Source organism: Rhamphochromis longiceps, linkage group LG6, assembly GCF_057381845.1.
Source record: "Rhamphochromis longiceps isolate RC_006_pf linkage group LG6, R_longiceps_female_GT1.1, whole genome shotgun sequence".
NCBI classification, from domain to species: domain Eukaryota; kingdom Metazoa; phylum Chordata; class Actinopteri; order Cichliformes; family Cichlidae; genus Rhamphochromis; species Rhamphochromis longiceps.
The window spans coordinates 33,045,205-33,065,873 of NC_140562.1; the positions used below are offsets into that span (position 1 = coordinate 33,045,205).

General features: G+C 41.2%; 1 protein-coding gene across 4 annotated transcripts; it reads right to left on the bottom strand.

Annotated features, from left to right (window-relative positions):
• Positions 1-8,663: 8,663 nt before the first annotated feature.
• Positions 8,664-19,494, bottom strand: LOC146668397 (von Willebrand factor A domain-containing protein 7-like). 4 transcript variants are annotated; one of them, XM_085408671.1, is made up of 18 exons: positions 19,303-19,494; positions 18,964-19,171; positions 18,679-18,764; positions 18,478-18,571; positions 18,073-18,201; positions 17,467-17,653; positions 17,010-17,179; positions 16,786-16,898; positions 15,900-16,016; positions 14,965-15,171; positions 14,685-14,820; positions 14,085-14,237; positions 13,910-13,996; positions 13,588-13,697; positions 13,103-13,267; positions 12,627-12,926; positions 9,915-10,218; positions 8,664-9,440 (listed from the first exon to the last, which is right to left on the bottom strand). In XM_085408671.1, the coding sequence occupies exons 1-18, from the start codon at positions 19,492-19,494 to the stop codon at positions 9,271-9,273; spliced, it is 2,928 nt and encodes a 975-aa protein (XP_085264797.1). In that variant the 3' UTR covers positions 8,664-9,270. The 4 variants fall into 4 exon arrangements, with proteins under 4 accessions (XP_085264797.1, XP_085264796.1, XP_085264795.1 ...); XM_085408670.1 differs by having other exon boundaries at positions 9,897-10,218; XM_085408669.1 differs by having other exon boundaries at positions 8,664-9,460; positions 9,878-10,218.
• Between the last annotated feature and the right edge of the window lie 1,175 nt (positions 19,495-20,669).

Consider the following 20,669-nt stretch of genomic DNA (forward strand, 5'->3'; position numbering starts at 1 on the left):
ACTTGCACAATCGGTGGCTGACTAAATACTTTTTTGCCCCACTGTACATGCACAACGAAACTATGATGAATCTCTAAGTGAATAAACTGTAACCCGATGTACTTGGAATCTCAACTTTTAGTCATTTACAAATAATTGCACAAGAACCCTTCAGACGGGTTTTCAGTAAGAATTTTATCTGCACTGTGCAATTTCAGCCTCACAGTCTTGCACAATGTCATATTTTGTCTTGAATCTTTGTTTCATGTATTAACTGTGGTCTGAATCATTGAGTACAAACTAAAACGAGATAGCCAAGATAATCTCTCTTTATTTGCAACAGTAGCCTATAGTGTACTGGCTGACCTGTTTTTACTTCTCTGGTCTGACAGAAGGGCCTAATACTCAAAGAATGCTCTAGAACTTTATCAATAGAAAATCACAAAAAGAGCAACGTGTGAATTGTGACAATTTACAGAGTAACATTTTTCAGCTCGACAGGCATATTTGTTATAGTCATATTTCTGCACACTGCCACAGTGTCTTTTAAACCAAACAATCAGCATTGAAGTGCAGCCTTTTAGCTATGATTTTACATCAGCTTTCATTCAGTGCATTTTTTCAATGATTTTTACATCGACATCAGCATTTGGTGATGTCTTCTGTTCCTGTTAGAACTAGAATTATATTCTTCTTTGAAAGGAAAGAAACACATGGTTTTATGTTTCTCTTCTCTTCTCTTTCTTTCTTTTTTTGGGGCAATTTCCCCTCATGAACAAGTTCATTTTTATGTTGTTGTCAGTCAGAGAAGATTTTAAATTAACTTCTAGTTTAAGCTAATTCACATAAAACAATAACTGATATTACCTAAAGTTATTAGAAGATATCAGTTAAGAAGTAGACACTGCCTGAACCCAAATGTAAGATTTAGTCCTAACAGTTTCTTTACACTTACTGTTAACTTTCTGAGGTTGTATTAAACCACACACTAACAGCAGAACATGCAGAATGTTAACTTTAAATGCAAGTTTTAGACAACATGTTCTTTACTTTGGACCATAAAACCTAATAACCCCCCCCCCCCCCCCCCCCCCCAAAAAAAAACAAAACAAAGAATACTGTGTGAGAGTTAAAACCTGTTATGAATAGAGGTATAAAAGGTTCTTAAGCAGAGGGGAAAAAACAGAACGACAAAGAGACATAAAATACTTCCCAAATACTAAAAGACAGTGAGCTACATCGTGCAGAGACTTTGTGCTAATGGCCACACAGCTCTTGCCCCACACATAGTAATACCACTGTCCACTTTCAAGACAAATACATTTATCAGCACTTCAAATGGGTGTGTCACAACAGTTGACATGATGGAAGCTTTCACAGTCTCACTAGTTTAATAATAAACAAAAGACCTGCTAACCCACACAAAGGCATTCATGAGCTTCCCTTCTGTTGATTGAGCAAAGTCATATTTTGTCTTGAATATCTTGAATCTCGATAACCTATGTTTATAGTGACAGTAGTGCACTAACTGACATATTTTTGCGTTTGCTTTTACTTCTTTGCTCTGACAATAGATGCTGACGCTGAAAGAATGCTATTAACAGAAAATGGCAAAAGAACAAGGATATGATAGTGACCACTTGTAGAGTAACATTTCTCGTAGTTTAGTTTCTGCACACAACCACAGTGCCTTTTAAATCAAACAATCAATCACGCTTTCAGCCTTGATTCTCCATACTTTAACGCAGTGGGTTTTTACAAAGATTTTTACATTAACCCATGGACATCAACATTTGGTGATGTCCATACCACATTTTCTTTTTCTTGGAAATCTCTGCTAACCCTTTTCTGTGGTTCAAGGTTCAAGGTTCTTTATTTGTCACATGCATAGTTATACAAGTATAACACACAGTGAAATGTAGCCTGACACACTCCTTGACATGTGCAAAAATTGGGGGGGGGGGCTGTAGAGGAAGAACATATTTTATATATATATATATATATATATATATATACACACACACACACACACACACACACACACACACACACACACACACACACACACACACACACACACACAGTGGGACAAAAAAGTATTTAGTCAGCCACCGATTGTGCAAGTTCCCCCACTTAAAATGATGACAGAGGTCAGTAATTTGCACCAGAGCTACACTTCAACTGTGAGAGACAGAATGTGAAAAAAAAATCCATGAATTCACATGGTAGGATTTGTAAAGAATTTATTCGTAAATCAGGGTGGAAAATAAGTATTTGGTCACCTCAAACAAGGAAAATCTCTGGCTCTCACAGACCTGTAACGTCTTCTGTAAGAAGCTTTTCTGTCCCCCACTCGTTACCTGTATGAATGGCACCTGTTTGAACTCATCATCTGTATAAAAGACACCTGTCCACAACCTCAAACAGTCAGACTCCAAACTCCGCCATGGCCAACACCAAAGAGCTTTCGAAGGACACCAGGAAAAGTATTGTAGACCTGCACCAGACTGGGAAGAGTGAATCTACAATAGGCAAGCAGCTTGGTGTGAAGAAATCAACTGTGGGAGCAATCATCAGAAAATGGAAGACATACAAGACCACTGATAATCTCCCTCGATCTGGGGCTCCACGCAAGATCTCATCCCGTGGGGTCAAAATGATCATGAGAACGGTGAGCAAAGATCCCAGAACCACACGGGGGGACCTGGTGAATGACCTGCAGAGAGCTGGGACCAAAGTAACAAAGGTCACCATCAGTAACACACTACAACGGCAGGGAATCAAATCCCGCAGTGCCAGACGTGTTCCGCTGCTGAAGCCAGTGCATGTCCAGGCCCGTCTGAAGTTTGCCAGAGAGCACATGGATGATACAGCAGAGGATTGGGAGAATGTCATGTGGTCAGATGAAACCAAAGTAGAACTTTTTGGTATAAACTCTGAGTTGCATCCCAAGAACACCATACCTACTGTGAAGCATGGGGGTGGAAACATCATGTTATGGGGCTGTTTTTCTGCCAAGGGGACAGGACGACTGATCCGTGTTAAGGACAGAATGAATGGGGCCATGTATCGTGAGATTTTGAGCCAAAACCTCCTTCCATCAGTGAGAACTTTGAAGATGAAACGAGGCTGGGTCTTCCAATATGACAATGATCCAAAACACACCACCCGGGCAACAAAGGAGTGGCTCCGTAAGAAGCATTTGAAGGTCCTGGAGTGGCCTAGCCAGTCTCCAGACCTCAACCCCATAGAAAATCTGTGGCGGGAGTTGAAAGTCTGTGTTGCTCGGCGACAGCCCCAAAACATCACTGCTCTCGAGAAGATCTGCATGGAGGAATGGGCCAAAATACCAGCTACTGTGTGTGCAAACCTGGTAAAGACCTATAGTAAACATTTGACCTCTGTTATTGCCAACAATGGTTATGTTACAAAGTATTGAGTTGTATTTTTGTTATTGACCAAATACTTATTTTCCACCCTGATTTACGAATAAATTCTTTACAAATCCTACCATGTGGATTCATGGATTTTTTTTTTTCACATTCTGTCTCTCACAGTTGAAGTGTACCTCTGGTGCAAATTACTGACCTCTGTCATCATTTTAGGTGGGGGAACTTGCACAATCGGTGGCTGACTAAATACTTTTTTGCCCCACTGTATATAGTATATACATTGGGTGAATGTGCAGTAGTAGCAGCAAGCAGGTGAATTCTGTACATTAATATGAATAGACGTCTGACTATTTTACAGGATAGACAATATAAACATGTTTAAAATTAAAGGAATTTGAAATGTACATTGTTCCTTGGTTTAGTGTCTGGAAGAGAGTCCTGTCTCAGTCAATTATAGATGATGTGAGATGATGTGAGATGATGTGAGCGGGCGGGTGTGTGTGTTTAGGGCACGGATGGCTTGGGGATAGAAGCTCCTCTTGAGTCTCTCTGTCCTTGCCCGGAAGATGCGGAACCTTCTACCAGATTGCAGAAGTTGGAACAGTTTGTTGCCAGGATGGGACGGGTCCTTCAGTATCTGCGCTGCTCTAGTCCGGCATCTCCTGGTGTAGGTGTCCTGAAGTGGGGGGAGAGCAATCTTGCAGCAGCGTTCTGCTGTATGGATCACTCTCTGGAGAGCTTTTTGGTCCTTCACACAGCTGTTCCCAAACCACGATGTCATGTTCTGTGTGAGGATGCTCTCCACAGCGCCTGTATAGAAAATCCTGAGGATCTTTGGAGAGACCCTGAACTTCCTCAGTTGTCGTAGGTGATACAGGTGCTGCCTAGCCTTTTTGGTCTGGACCTGAATGTGGGCAGCCCATGTCAGGTCTGAGGAGATGTGAACACCAAGATACTTGAAGGACTGCACCCTCTCCACTGGAGCTCCATTGATGATAATGGGCTTGTAGTCTCTGTGCTGACCCCTTCTGAAGTCCACCACCAGCTCCTTGGTCTTGCCGACGTTCAGCTGGAGGTGGTTGTCCTGGCACCATGATGCCAGATTCTTCACTTCATCCATGTAGGCCGCCTCATCGTTGTTGGAGATGGCACCCAACACCACTGTGTCGTCAGCAAACTTCACAATGGTATTGGAGCCATGGGTGGCCACACAGTCTGAAGTGTAGAGGGAGTAGAGCAGTGGCGAGAGGACACATCCCTGAGGTGCTCCTGTGTTGATGGTGATGCTGTTGGAGAAGCACCTGCCCACCCTCACCACCTGAGTTCTGCCAGTGAGGAAGTCCAACACCCATGCACACAGACGGCTGTTAAGTCCCAGATCCCTGAGCTTTGTGAACAGTCTGCAGGGCACTATTGTGTTAAACGCTGTCTGTGATCATCTTCAGTTCTTGCTTGTTTGCTTGAAATGCTTTCCTGCCTGTAGTTTTGTGTTTAAGAACTAAAAAATATTCAGGCAGCTTTTTAGTTCTATTGTGTTGAGATTGGGTAACTGACTTGGCAATTGAGGTATACTACATTCCTTTGCCTTGAGAAACTATTGGATTGCTTTGCTTATACTTCACAATTCATCCTGCTACTTATATCAGCAGTCATAGCTTCAATAAATACTAATGACCTGATTCCACTGTCAAACAGTCATGCTTTACCATAACATAACCTCCACTGTTTTTGATAGATAATGAAGTATGCTTGAAAACCCAGAGGCCTCGTCCACCTAGCACTGTCTAAATGAGGGACTTAATATCTAGCCCCAAGATAGTTGATAAAGTACAGCATTCCAAAATATGTACACATGAAATTACAGTACCGGTGATTTTAAAAAATGCAGTATTTATGATTAACAGATGCAATAAAATGATTAAAAATAATGATTCTGTAATTTGTCTAAATGAGAGAAATGCAGTAATGCTGTAAACAGGAAGTCAGCAGGGTCATCATATATGGCACAACAGGAGACATGTACCATCAAGAATGATCTTAGCAGGAGGGGAAATAGGTGCAGTAGAATTTTTGAATGACAATAAAAATGGGTGATTTTGTATTAATGGACTGTTGCAAAAAATTAAAGGAACATTCTCAAAACATATCAGATCTCAATGGGATCTAATGGACTGCGATTCACCTTTCCAGCACCCTGACATAGACTTTGATGGGGAGGCTGAGGAGTGTGATCTCCTTATAGTTGGAGCACACCTAATGGTTCCCCTTATTAAAGATGGGAACCATCACCCGAGTCCACCAGTTCTCAGGTACTGCCACCTGACATTGTAGACCTGTGCCAATCAAGACAAACCTACAACATCCAGAGCCTTAAGGAACTCAGAGCGAACCTCATCCACCCCAGGGGCCATGCCACCAAGGAATTGTTTAACTGCCTCAGTGACCTGACCTCCAGTGATGTATAACTCCCTTCACAAAGCTGAACTCCCCTACTGTACTTCAGAGGAGTGCCTTTCTGTGATATGGGCCCTTGAACACTTTCACCCATATGTTGAAGGCATTCATGTTACTATGTTCACTGACCACAACAGTCTCAGGTGGCTCATGTCTCATCAAAACCCAACACTCCGACTCGCCCGCTGGTCACTTCACCTGCAGGCCTTTGATTTCACACTAGTGCACAAACTTGGCGCACATAACAAAGTTCCAGATGCGCTGTTTACCTCTGACTTGTGAGAGGCCGACAGAACACGCTGTCATAGGCAGCCTGGACCTTTGGACTCTTAGCTCTCTGAACAGCTAAGACAGTGCTACCTTGTTACAGTATTTTGTGTATTGTAACAGTTGCTGTTGTAATGCATTGTATCACCACATGGTGGCGCCTCCTGGCTCATGACTGGTGTGTCACCCCCTTTTTGTTCTTCTTCGCACTGTCCCTGTAATGGATGCTCTTGTGTGTATGCGGACTAGTGTGCCCTCGAGTAATGTGTGGTAGAGGTAGCACTTTTATTTTTGATATTTTAAATAAATGACTACTTGTGGAGAGGCAGAAGCTGTTGCTCATTCGCTATCCACCTGCACACCTCCGCGGCTGACTTCATCTCCACCGCACGTTACAGTATGACTCTCTTTTGTATCACAGAGACCCCAAGTCTACATGTGCTTTGCACCCTTTGAAAGAGCTGATACTGTTTGCCCCTGTTTCCATGAGAGGCGCCTTGCTAGTCTATTACCATGATCACCCCACAGCAGTTCACCTGGGTGTTTCTAGGACACTGGCTGGACTGTGCTTTAGGTTTTTCTGGCCCAAAATGGCAGCTGATGTGAAGCACCGTGTGACTTTATTACTGATGTGAAGCACCATGTGACTTTATGCTCAGTGTGCCAACTCACCATACCAAATCAGAAAAAAAGCAGCAGGTCTTATGGTTCCCATTGTCCCCCAGAAACCCTGAGAGTAGGCTATGTGGATTTTGTTGGGCCAGTGCCCTGCACCCCCGCTGGTAATGCATATTTGATTGTGTTTGTTGACTATTTAAATAAGTGGGTTGAAGCCAGTGCTGTCAAAGAAGCTACATCTCAGGTAGCAGCTGGTAAATTTGTTACTGACATTTTTGCTAGACACGATACACCCACTTACCTGATTTCTGACAGACGGTCTCCTTTTGTGAGTGAGCTTTTTGAACAGGTTGTTTCTGCTTTAGACTCGGTGCACAGACTCACTACGGCATATCACCCTCAGACAAATGCTACTGAACGCTTCTACTGGACTCTGAAGACTGCAATCTGCTCTTATGTAGGTGATAAGCACACATCATGGGACAAGTTTCTCCTTCAGATTTGTCGTGAGTTGGACACCCCACTTGACCTTATCACTCAGCCTTTTACAGCAGGTGTTGATGAACCGGGTGTACTTTACCCTGAGACTCTTAAAGCCTCCCCACAGGGAACTCACAACCAAACCAGAGCGGATCTTGACTATAGCCATGGCAGACAAAAACATTACTATGACTTGAGACGTCAACATGCCACATTTCGTTTTGGTGACCTTGTTAGAGTTAGGACACAAGCAAGGTCAGACGCTCAGTCTAACTTTACTGTTAAACTTGCACCATTGTTTGAGGGACCATTGTGTGTATCTCAGAGACCCAGTTATGTTAACTACAGGCTCACTTGGGTGGACTCCGGTGTGGATGCAGGTGTTTATCATGTTGTGAACATGCAACTGTTCCATAACTGGGACTCTCTCACTTCCAAGGAACATTCTGTTTCATCTCATGCTGTCAGAGAGACCACAAAGGATCTGGACACTGACCCTCAGGCCCACCCTGCCCCCAAAAGATGGACAAATGATTTTCACATGACTGGGCTTGATCTGAAGTGAAATGTTTTGATTAAACCTATTTCATGTTGTCTTGGTGCACTGCAATTTTGAGTCATGAAGGTGTAGACTTTTCTGTTCACTCTTCTTAATCCAGTTGTATGGCTCTTTAGTGTGTTATGGTTCACGTTCTTTGAAAAACAAAGAAAACAGATTTTGCACTGTACATATTCATTTCATTTTATTTTTGCCAAATTCATTTTTAAATGGTCTTTTGCCCTGTGTGTGTTGTGATCTTAGCTGTAACCTCTATGTACAGGGTACTGTTAGGTGTGGTGTGTGCTTCTTTAGCTGTGGGGACTATGTAACAGTTGCTGTTGTAGTACAGTGTATTGCTGCATGGTGGTGCCTCCTGTCTCATGACTGGTGGGTCACCCCCCTTTTGTTCTTTTTTGTAATGGATTCTTCCATGTGTACGCGGACAAGTGCGTTCAAGTAATGTGTGGTAGAGGTAGCACTTTTATTTTTGATATTTGAAATAAATGAGTACTTGTGGAAAGTTAGAAGTTGTTGCTTATTCTCTATCCACGAAAGTTAAACCACTTAAAAATAACTGAGCACACGCTTCTAACAAAGGTTAAATTATGTTTTTCTTTGTTGCATGTTTTTTCTTTGTTGTATAATCTCGGTGCCTTCAGTTGCCAAGTAGTTCCTGGAAAGCCAAACTGCAGAAGCAAAAGTGTCAAAGGGATAAACTCAACATAGTGCTGGAGGCAGGTTTAATCATCAGTCAATGTGGCAAACTGAAACTGCAAGAAAAATATTAAATTCAGTCACCTAATACTGTAATAGCCTATAAGTATAGCACATGATGGTAATCTCTTTAGGAATGAGACAATAAAATGAGACAGTTATAAACTAATGAAATCACATTTATTTATTGCTTAAACACATTAAAACTGTTTTGTGATTCTGACAAAATTCTTAAATATAAATTATATATTAATAGCCTGTTGTAAATCTTCCACAGTAGCATCAAAAGGCATCCAAGCTGTCTCATTCGGAAGTGATGTCTGGACTGGTGGCACTGGTGGCATTTCAGGATGTTCCAAATGGAGTTTTGTTTCTAAAAGTTGTCTAAATCATCATTCCCTTAGCAGATAGTAGTTGCTTATTACATTATACTGGGGAATGAAATGCAGCTTTGGACACTAAGAAATTGCTACTTTATGTGCACAGGTTAAAATGAATCAAATACTTTACAATTTCATCTATGAAAAGATTAACTATAACTTTGTAAGAGAGGGTATTAATGTTGATTTATGTAGTGAATTCAATATAAATGTTTACTTGGATCCTTTTTAGCAGGCAATGATAAAACAAATAAACAAAATGTACGTTATTATACCACGTTCCCATTTTCACCCAAAAAAATAAAAAAATTAAAATATGAGATGCTCAATTACACCTTTACAAAAATGCAATGGCTCATATTTTAAAAAGAGTTAAAAGTATTACTTTTCTAAAACAGATTTTGATTTGATGATTCAGTTCTAGTTAAATTTCTGTTTATATACCTTACTTAAAAAGCAGTGAAAAAGCAATGCTGATCCAGACATAATGTGTTACACTCATTGTATGACCTCTAGTGGATGCTCTGTTAGCTGCAGCAGTAGTCACCGAGGGAGTCACTGCAGTGGTTGTAGGGACAGGAGTAGTTGTAGGTACTGGTGTAGTTGTAGTCAGAGAGGTAGTTGTAGGTACTGGGATAATTGTAGGTACTGGTGTAGTTGTAGTCAGAGAAGCAGTTGTAAGTACTGGGATAGTTGTAGGTACTGGTGTAGTTGTAGTCAGAGAAGTAGTTGTAGGTACTGGGATAGTTGTAGGTACTGGTGTAGTTGTAGTCAGAGAAGCAGTTGTAGGTACTGGGATAGTTGTAGGTACTGGTGTAGTTGTAGTCAGAGAAGCAGTTGTAGGTACTGGGATAGTTGTAGGTACTGGTGTAGTTGTAGTCAGAGAAGTAGTTGCAGGTACTGGAGTAGTTGTAGTCAGAGAAGTAGTTGTAGGTACTGGGATAGTTGTAGGTACTGGTGTAGTTGTAGTCAGAGAAGCAGTTGTAGGTACTGGGATAGTTGTAGGTACTGGTGTAGTTGTAGTCAGAGAAGTAGTTGCAGGTACTGGAGTAGTTGTAGTTATAGGAGCAGGCGTGGCAAGTACTCTAGCTTGCCCCATACATGTCCCCACGTTTCCTGCCCTGTCCACAGCAGCTAGAACCACATTCTGTGAACAGCAGGAGGCAGTGTAGGTCACCAGTGTGATATTCTCGCCCCCTGCTCCAACCGCTGTGCTAGTATCAAGGGTACCATTCCCTTCGCGGAGGGTGATGCTTGCGATGCCAGTCCCATTGATGCCGTCAGTGAGATTAGCAATGAACTCCCACTGAGATGATGCACAGAGGATGGAAGAGACATTACAGATACCTGATATATTAACTACATGGCACACTGGACCGGACAAATCTGTGGCCTGAAAAAAGAGAGAGAAAGGAGATCAAGTAGTCAGAAAGGCAAAAGAACAGGAACAAAAAGAATTTGGTATAGATGCTACCTTATATCTCTGTTCTTTCATACTTTCAGCGTTTTCTTTTGTTTTTGAATATCACTTAAAAAATGTGTATGAAACGACTAGTGATGGGAATTCCGGCTCTTTTTAGAGAACCGGCTTATCGGGGGGGGGTGACCTTGGTTCAAGTGGTTGGGAAGCTCATCTGTAACCGGAAGGTTGCCGGCTCGATCCCCCAATTCTCTTGGTCCTAGTCATTGTGTCCTTGGGCAAGACACTTTACCCTACCGCCTATTGGTGTTGGCCAGAGGGGCCGATGGCCCGATATGGCAGCCTCGCTTCTGTCAGTCTGCCCCAGGGCAGCTCCAGTGTGTGAATGTAAGAGTAAATGAATAGTGGAATTGTAAAGTGCTTTGGGTGCCTAGAAAAGCGCTATATAAATGCAATCCATTATTATTATCCTCTTCAGGGTCACCGGAGCCTATCCAAGCTGTCATAGGGCAAGAGGCGGCAGGTCACCAGTCTGTCTCAGGGCTAACACATAGAGACAGACAACCATTCACACTCAGGCAATTAACCTATCCCCACTAACTGCATGTCTTTGGACTATACCCGGGGAGAACCCACACAAACACAGGGAAATTCAGAATACTTTATTGATCCCTAGGTGAAATTATTCTTCCCTGCAACATGCAAGCTCCACACAGAAAGACCCTGGCCTGATGGTAGAATTGAACTCAGCAGCAACAGTGCTAACCACCGTGACACCGTACTGCCTGAAATATGCAAAAAAAACAAAAACAAAAAAATGAACGCCCAGATCTTTAATTAAGGGAAAGGTTGGCATTTAGAAATATTAATATCAAACTGACTGTGTTTTATCTTTCCATTGTACTGATGGGTGGACAGTTCTCAGGTGCCTGTGCATTTTATTTGTGGAGCCAGCTCTATATGATAGTCTCTTCTTGCAGATTCTCCACTCTGCCTTTGTATTGTCTATAAAATTGAAATGGTTCCAGATTTTGCTTCTTTTCTTGGTGTTACTCATTTTCTTTACCATACCTTTCTAATGTGACGATGTTGTCTCTTGTTGTTGCCCCTGGTGTTCTGAGAATCCATCCTACCTGACAAACCATCCTACCTGTTGTTTATGCGCATGCGCACAACACAAAATTAAGTGGCGAACCGTCCTATCTTTGTGAATATGAGCTAGAAGCATACTTTAACAGCTAAAATTAAGTGGAAAATCATCCTACCTTTGTTAATAAGATCTAGAAGGATACTCTGTCGGGTAAAATGAAGTGCCAAACCATGCTACCTTTGTGAATGTTACCTACAAGCATACTCTGATGGGCAAAGTTAAGTGGCAAACCGTCATTCCTACTTAAATTTGTGCTGGAATTACTCTGTGACAGCAGAAATGTGCATAAATGTCTTACGGTAGGACATTTTGCCAAAGTAGGCCGGTTTGTCAGAATACCGGCTCTCTTTGTCTCTCTCGCCCTCCTGCTCTTTTTGTGTGCTACTGCTGTTATGAGTGTAACTACCGCCCCCGCCCCCTCTGCTCAGGGGCACAAACAGAGGCTTGCGTTTTCGCCCCTCCCGTCTCTGCTCAGCATAAACACAAGGCTGACGTGCAGCATGAAGCGAAAAAAAGTGAAAGAGAGGGCAAGACAAAGAAAAAAAAACCCCCATGGCTCCCAATAAGGAGCCAGCTCGCATCGGTCACTTCAAAGAGTCGGCTCTAAGAGCGACGTTCGTTTGCGACCGGCCCATCACTAGTAATGAGATATTATTGTTTACAAAAAAACCTATGTCCCGAATTAAAACTCACTTTAATTGATATTATGGGTTATAAATCCAGACGTTTCATTCAAAATGACTCACAAAATTTGTACAACCCCGATAGTAGTATTACTGTTTCAATAATTTAGCAAATCTGGGCGACAAAAAGAATTTAGCACAGTGGTCAAATGACCCTATGCCAAATAACAAATTGTTTGTAAAAACCATTGAACAGCTGTGGAAAAGAACATTTCGTTTTTGGATTTACTAATACAATCATGATCAGAAAGTTAACAGATTAATCAATGGATTTCTTGGATGAAATTTGTAGCATGACCCTTTACATTGTCCACGCAGTGAATCATGTTTTTTTTCTTATTTTGAACTAGAACATATGCAGTACTAATTCATCACTGAGCTGATTCTTTTAAAAGCTCTCCTCAGATCACAGTTGAAGTATTATGTAAACTGAAACATTTGGCATTTGACAATACAGAACAGTGATACATTTAGTTTGGATTATTAGTTTTTTTAAATGTAAAACACTGTTTTTAGTCTCATTTCACCTAAAGTCTTTTTTCTTTTACCTTGGCAGCCACAGAAAATCGGAGGACAGCATAGTTGATGTCAGTGGCAGCAGCGTTTTGTGCCTGAATGGTGAGGGTCACGTCTGTTCCTGATTTAGTGCTGGCTGGAACACTTAAGGTTATTGTCCCATTGGCTTTGCCTCCATCGCTTGGACCAATATTGACATTTCCAGGTGAGGTGAAGTCAAAGCTGCGGTCATTACTGACTTGCACTGTGAATGTCCCAGTTACATCCGAAGACACTGTAAAAGGAATGATGATGCGAGTGCCTGGTTCTATGTTGATACTGTCAGCTTGTGCCTGGAAAAGTAGCGATAGAAGAGGGCAGGAAATTTGAAGTTAAACAATCACTTCTTTCTTTTATATAATGACATAGAAAATAACATGACAGTGGTTGTTGAGTTTATCCAGGCAGATAAGATGTTTAGAAACTGGCTCTAGAAATTCAAAAAACAACATATGACTCTACTACTCACAGCAACAGAGAGACTAGCTGTTGTGATGCGGGTGGAGGCTTGTCTCTGGAAGGTATCTGAGGTAGACCGGGATGTGGTGCTGGTGTCCTCACCTTGCAGTCGAACTACATAGTCTCCTACTGGGACTTCAGTGAATGTTACCAGAAAGTTGCTGTTTTCTAATGACTGTGGAAAACAGAAAGATAGCAACTGAGAGCACCTTATGCATGTTTAGATGCATAAGTTAGTTGTTAGATGGTGGCAACAATCAGTAATCAGAGTAAACAAGCAGCCACCAAAGACCAATGTTATTTATGTATCTTTTACTTCTTGGTGTTTTCTTAAGCTGTTGTAGAACTACAAAAGTTATGTTTATAACACTATGTTTGACAGTGCAGTTAGCACAGACTAAAAGCGACTAAGTCTAGGAATGCTTGCTGTGGTCTGTTGTAGTTTCAGTTGTAATTTTGACCTTTTACATTTATCAGGTGTAAAATATGACATGCCTGTATTGATCCAATCAACTCCTTTGGCCCTGAACTGTCGAAGAGCGTGAGCTTTGTGACTGTTACTGTATCACTTCCTGTCACAGTGACCAGGAGAGTGACATTACCACCTGAAAATGATAGCAAGCCACAAAAGAGTATTATTACAACAGATCCTTAGACTGTACGTGAATCTTCTTTAAACTTAAAAGTTTATGTTTATCTAAACAAAAAAGTTGGAAGTTTTCTACCCAGAAACATAAATCAATGTAATCATTTTTCATGACTATTTAGGTCATCTCAGTTTCCCACAAACCAAATGATACATTTTTGTTTAGTCAACCTGTAGCAGGACGGCCTTCCTTGGGTCTGATTCCACCTTCCTTTTGTAATTCAACAAGGTTATAGATGAAGTTCACTGAACTTTGACCTTATGCACACAGAAACCACATCTAAGTTAGAAATATTATACCACTGAAAACATTTTCTACAGACTATTTCTTAATTATATTACAGACCTGTGACTTTAATAGAGTAGGGACTGTTAGAGTTGATGTGGATTTGCCAAAAACCCGTTTGATTTCCAGCATTGAGCCTTATTCTGCGTAGGTTTCCCACTGTTGTTATGGATGCCAGAGAACCACTGGTCTGACTTGACTCCTGAGACACTCCTGAAAAGAGGAAAATGGCTGAATTATTTACCAGCATGACAATGGAATTTTCTTCCTCCTCCTAAATTTGTAATTGTGACTGTTGTTGTTTTTATTACTACTGTGCTATTACTGCAATTCATGGGTGTGAGACACTTGCAAATTACTCCACTTCTGTAATAGGCAAATGAATTCCAATCCACCTGCACAGTTACTACTAAATAAGAATGTAAAATTATGACTAGTACCACTACTGTACATTCTTAACCTTCACCTGACTGCCCAAACAACAGATTTGCACAGGAGAAATCAAAAGGCAAAAAGCAGAGACCAGAGATCAGGTCAGATGAGGAACTTCCAGAGAGCCAAAGAAATAAAGCAAAGCTGACACAAGGTGGGAAGTGCCTTGTCTTTGTGAAATATTATGTTTTAGAAAACTGATGTCCAAAAAATATCGTTGAACTGAACCTGCTGAGCTGGTGAGTGTGAAAGTGAGAGATGAAACTCCGGTGATGTAAATGATGACGTTGCTTACTGATGAATCAACAGTAAAATTAAAATTATCAGGTCGCCCCGGATCCATTACTACCTGGAAAACTGTCACCTGAAAGACAAAGAAACAGAAGCTCCAGTGAGAAAGCAATTTTGAAAGAAAATCTGTTAAATATCTGGCCCCAACTTATCAAAATGTAGTCCTTCACAATTTGTAAACATGTTAAGTAATTCCTGTTAATGCTCAGTGTCTCACCACAGCACCAGCTGATGAATCTTTTATAACAGTAGTGGCCAAGGAAAGATCTGACTTCCTGACTTCAATAGCCTGACCTCCAGAAGCTTGGGCCAGGTCTCTGTATAGCTGGACATTTGTTAGCCTCACTGCACGAGGTGAAAAATTTTGACCATCAATACTGCGGCGCCGCCGACTGGAAAAAATGTTTGTCAACAGGAAAGACACCTGAAAGTGTAGGGATAGAAAAATGCATCAGTTTATATATATCACGCTCAGTGGAAACTGGATAAGTTCTATCTAAAGTATCAAAGAGACCTAAAGTGACCATTCAGTACATGGATAAATGAAACTATTTACTGAGGTGTTGCTCTAGGATTGGACTAGCTTGAGTAAAACTGACTTTTTTGTAAAAAAAAGAAAAAAGAAAAAAAAAGCTTTTGTAAAATTTGATAATGGACTGGCATTTATGTTGCCATCAAGCTATATTGACCCTTTTCACCAGTAATTATTTAGCAGCTATCTACGTTTCACTCATATCTACAGCTAATTCAAAAAATATTAATTAATTCACCATGCAGAATTTTGTATACAATTGTGCAAACACACAGGCGGTGAAAGAACATGTAAACTCCAAACAGGCCTGGATACCCAGTGTTTAAAACCCAGAACCTCCTTACTGTGATCCTACAGTAATAAACACGGCACCACTGTGCCACACTGTACTTTGCTCCGCCAGAGTATTAACCTTTTTTTCTGTTGTTGTTGTTTTGTTTTTGTTTGTTTTTTTACACATTTTTGTAAGCTGGAATTACAATTCAGAATTTATTTATTTTTACATTTCAACAAAGAATACTCTTTCCTTTCTGCATGTTTTTATTTGGCAATTTCTTCATCAGCTGAACTAACATATAAAGTGCAACAATAATAAGAATGCAACTTATCCTCACACATACCTCAGTCTTGGTTCTCTCTATAAGGGCAATGTTGGTGCTTTTTAGATGGGAATCTTTGGCTGAAGCATCAGTGAAGACATAGATTTTAGAGGAAGGTGGAGCTGATGTCAGCGCAAGCTGTCAGTTATACAAATGACAGAAGAATTAAACATTATTTGTTGTGATTTACCAGATGTGCAAAACTGTAATTCAGAAAGTGATTAAAAAAGTAACAAAAAAGCAAGTTCTGATAATGCATGCACACAGTCATTCTGTTATTACATAATAGGACACAGTAGGTTCATATTAATTTCCTAACTATGTTGTTACGGCAATAGCAGGGCCTCCTCCTGAAGGTGCCTGTGTGGGCGTGTCCCACCACCTCTTCTGCCTGAGGTGTCACCTTTCCCTGTTACACAGCTGACTCACATCAGTAATTAAAAGTATTTAAGCCCAGGAAAAGGTGAGCTCTGGGCCAGAGTGCCATGAGTGTGGTTACAGCTAGTGAGCTGAGTGTGTTTGTGAGTGGTTACAGCTAGTGAGCTGTGTTATTGTGGTTTGCAGCTAGTGAGCTGCTCTCTTTCTTTTTGGCTTACGTTTTACTTTATTGACCACGCCTGAGTTTTGTTTGTTTTCTTAAATGGTGATAGCTGCTTGTCCGTCTCTTTTAGTTGAGCTACTTTAATAAAACTCTTTGATTTAACCCTTTTGCCTCCTTGACTCCTTTTTCTAACCCGGTCACTTTTTGTTACTCTCCCCTCACCGCCTAGACCCCTCAGGGGAACGTAACAATGTCCTTTGCACTACCTGCAAATACCCCATTTCTTCATCCTAAAAGTTCATAAGTCACATCACACTAATTACTGTGTAAGCACACATCCCAATGATAGAATACAAGTACACTCACTCGCAGTCCAGACATGCTCATCTCTGGTTCATCCCCTCCTCCGGATGCAGTGAGCTTGTTGATTTCCTTTTTGAAGTAGTTTTTGTCAGTTGTCTTTATCACGGGTCCAAATTCTTTTTGGGGGACAGAGAAATACATGAACTTGCAGATTTTTGTACTGTATATGTGCTTTGTTTGTTGGCTCTCTTTGGCAACATGGGGAATATCCATAAAAGTGGAAGTACCTGGGTCATTGAAAGGTACCAGTATGTACTGAGAGGGTTCCTGTAGCGTTCCTGCGTTACTGTCAATTATGTTAAAGGCAACTTGTTTTGCTGCATCGATGTCATCAGCCATACTGCCTGTAGTGTCAATGACAAAACACAGTGCATAGGACTGGGAGAGGCCCATCAACCTGGAGGAACATAAGTGAAAAAACAAAATCATCCCTTTGTTATTCTGTAAGGAACCCAATTTCTCTACATTCAGAATGATGCCGAGGTATCTTTGCAGAAACATGTGCATCATAAAAAGCATCACTTTTAAGATACATATTATCTTCTGTGAGGAAGGCTTTTTACTATTTTTTCCTTGAAAGCTGTGTCATGAAAATAAATATAAACTGTTTCAATTTCAAATTTATTAGAGTTCTAGTAACCATTTCATGAGTGCAAGAATGTCTCTGATCAATTTTTCCCGTACCGCAAGAAGTTCCTGTCTCCAGCAGCTAGTCTGATGTCCTCCAGCAGCTCCATAGTAGCATCCACTGCCAGATTAGCTGCTTTTTTGTGCAACGTGCCATGATCTGATGTAAAAGAATCCTTATTGATGCCCCCAACTGGGTCCCTTTTTCTTGTCTTGTCAAGTAGACCACCATGGCTACATTTACCTGGACAAAAAAATAACAAATTACATTTAATTATACCTAGATAAATAGCTGAATAAATGATCAATAAGACAAAAAACATCCAAAGAGTTTTATAGTTGGGGTATGGCAATGAATAGGTGAGTTTAGGTAATCTTTAAATTAAATTCAAGGTGGGACAACACATCTATTTGTTGTAATATTTAAATTTGTAGCTTGTGGGAATTCATTACTGTGAGATGCTGTTTACATTTTCTAATCAAAAAACAAATACCAAAAACAAACAAAACTACAGAAGCCAATTTAGTTTCAGTGTTGATTACAATTTACTCATTCTGCTGGTTTGATAAACAGTCCATTTGCTATGAAACAAGCAAACAAAAGAAAATAATAATACAAATCCTAATAGTTTGCTGTTATACACAAATGAATGTGATTGTTACCAGTAGGCTTTGAAGAAGAGAATGTGCTAAAGTAGCCTGAGGTCAGGAGCCCCTGTTTCAGCACTTCAGGCAAAATGTTATCAGTGCAGGCATCTCCTGTACAGCTATTACAAGTTGGAGTAGATGGACCTGGAGCAAAGCAAGAGAAAGGTTATCCATAAAACCATCTGGAAACAGGTTGTGACATACAGTATTTAAAGGTGGGCCATCTATGCTTTGGCGATAAGACTTGGTTTGAACTGTGCTTTTGTAAAATGATTTTGGCTATTATATCTTTCCTATTTATCCCCTTTATCTCCCTTATTGCAAGTGTGTGTCCGTACACACCCCACCAGGTAAATTAATTAAAACAAGTGGAGACAAATGTGTTTCTTACTGTGATTAAAGTTGCTGGAAGGCTTTTACCTGCTAGGTTCTGCAGTGGTTGATCTGGTCTGATCAGAGCGGAGTAAGGAGTGGTTTTCCCCAACTCCACCCAGTTACTGTGGCTGTAAAAGTCCTTAATGTATGGAAAATCTAACATTATTTCCAATCCTATCACTGCTTCCTACTTCCAAAATCTTAACATCATCAAGTTTAAATAAAAACAATAATTATCACTCTCACCTGAATTATGTGACAAATTTGTCCAAGTACCTGTCTTGCAGCAACAAAATTCTCCGACTTCACACTAGCCTTCATGGCAGACATATCTCAAACAAAACATATAACCTTAAGAATCCAGTATAAGTGAAACCTAATGAAGCAAAATTCTGATTTTTGTTGCACCTATCATTTAAATGTTTTTTAATTGGTGTATAGGAATAGAAATTAATTAAAAATTCAAAATAATCTACTATCTGTGTTGTACTGAACGTAAACATGTTTAATTTTGAGGACTTTAAAGTGTACCTCTTGTGATGATGTCCCGTCCTCCCAGGAAGGTCTCACTGTGAAAATGGAACTCAGGGAAATCGACCAATGAGAAATACACTTTTTCGTTGCTACCGTAGATCTCATTAAGGGCAGTTTGGAAAATGTCAGTAGAGAGCGGAGCGGTGGAGGTAGATGAGGAGAAACAGGCCTTTTGCACCTCCTGAACTGAAAGGTTGTCATCAATCTGGAGACAAAGAAATGCCAAGTGCTTAACTGGACATTTGGAAAAATCTCAAAATGTTAAATTTCACAGTTATGTTAGACTAAACATGAATGCATAAGCAGTGACCCTGTTTTAAATGATAATGAGCCCACATTCAAGTTGAAGTCTCTTCCATCAGCGGCGGCAAGGTCTCGGCAAACCTCAGCTGTCTTTCTGAGAACTGCCTTTCTGGTGATGTCACGATGAGTTTCATCAACAGAGAAGGATGGTTGAAATCCATGGGTTAGACCTGGTAGGTAGAGACAAACTGCCACCAGGAGCATGACTGTGTGTTTGACAGCCATGATGGACAGTGTTTTACTAAAGGAACAAGAGAAAGGGAATATAACAGTAAATACTAAATGTTAAACATTATTGTGCAGCACGTAAGATCGACAGCGCACAGTGTGCTTTAAGGTAGGAGCCAAAAAGGGTGTAGTTTGTGTATGTGAGCACTCGTGTGTACACCTGTGAGCATGAACGCGCTTGTTTTTAAAAGGTTCCTACATGTAATGATCTGTTAGAGGGTGAGGGGAGCCTGCATGAAGCAGGTATGGAGGAGATCAAGGCTCCAGACATCCAGAGGCCCTCAGAACACAAGAGACCAAGGAAGACCAACAGAGGGGTAGCCGCGCCACTATCCCAGAAAGAGCCGAGGAGAATCCCAGATAAGGGGTCACTCAGCAGCCGCGGAGGGGGTTTCAGTGACATGCCCGGGAGCTCCGCCGGCAGCCAGCTGCGCCAGAGTGACCGAGCCCCAGGCCGAGCAGTGGCGTGTCCAGCGGGGTGGCCTGGGGGGGCACAGGCCACCCCCCCAACCAGACTGGCCACCCCAGGTGCCACCCCAAAGGTAAAACAATAAAATTCAATCAAATATCAAATGTCCGATTATGTTTTCACGGTGAAGCTCAGATATCCGAGTGTAAGTGAATGCAGCATCGGCTTCTGCGCTATGTGCATCACGTTAGCAAAGGTAGGAGAGCCAAGCACGAAAGAGGCACTGCAGGAAACAATTTTTCGGTGAAAGAAAATGAGGACAGAATAAATGTCCCGGTAAGTAATATTAAGTTTGTTGAGTTTAGTAAACTTCGGTGAAATTAGAATCCCAAGGAAAGAATAACACTTAAAGAATTATTGCAGCCGTCGAATATTTCAGACAGTAGGCTACTGAGGGCAGCTAACATAAGAGTTATGAGTTATGAGTTATAATCTAAGTCGTAACATTGCTGTATGGAGCTGCAGATTTGGTTGCAGGTTAACATAGCTGGACTGGCCATCGGGCATACCGGGCATATTTTTTATTTTTTTGTAACGGCATGAACAATGAGAGGTGGTGGATTGGCCAGATGCAGGTCGATGTGTAAAAATAACTCAGTTGTTTGGTGGTGGCTGTGGCGGAGCTTCCACAGAGGCAACAGGTGGATGAGGGAAGGGGAGGCAGGAGGAGAGACCCGAGGCAGCCACCAGTCCGAGTGTCAGG

Bases quoted from the DNA above. Each gene is read 5' to 3' on its own strand.
- LOC146668397 (XM_085408667.1), bottom strand. From the start codon at position 19,494: ATGGCTGTCAAACACACAGTCATGCTCCTGGTGGCAGTTTGTCTCTAC. The intron at 17,180-17,466 runs GTACGGGAAAAA...ATGTTCCTCCAG, and splicing joins GGAGACAGGAACTTCTTGCG to GTTGATGGGCCTCTCCCAGT. The intron at 16,899-17,009 runs GTACTTCCACTT...TCCCCCAAAAAG, and splicing joins GGTACCTTTCAATGACCCAG to AATTTGGACCCGTGATAAAG.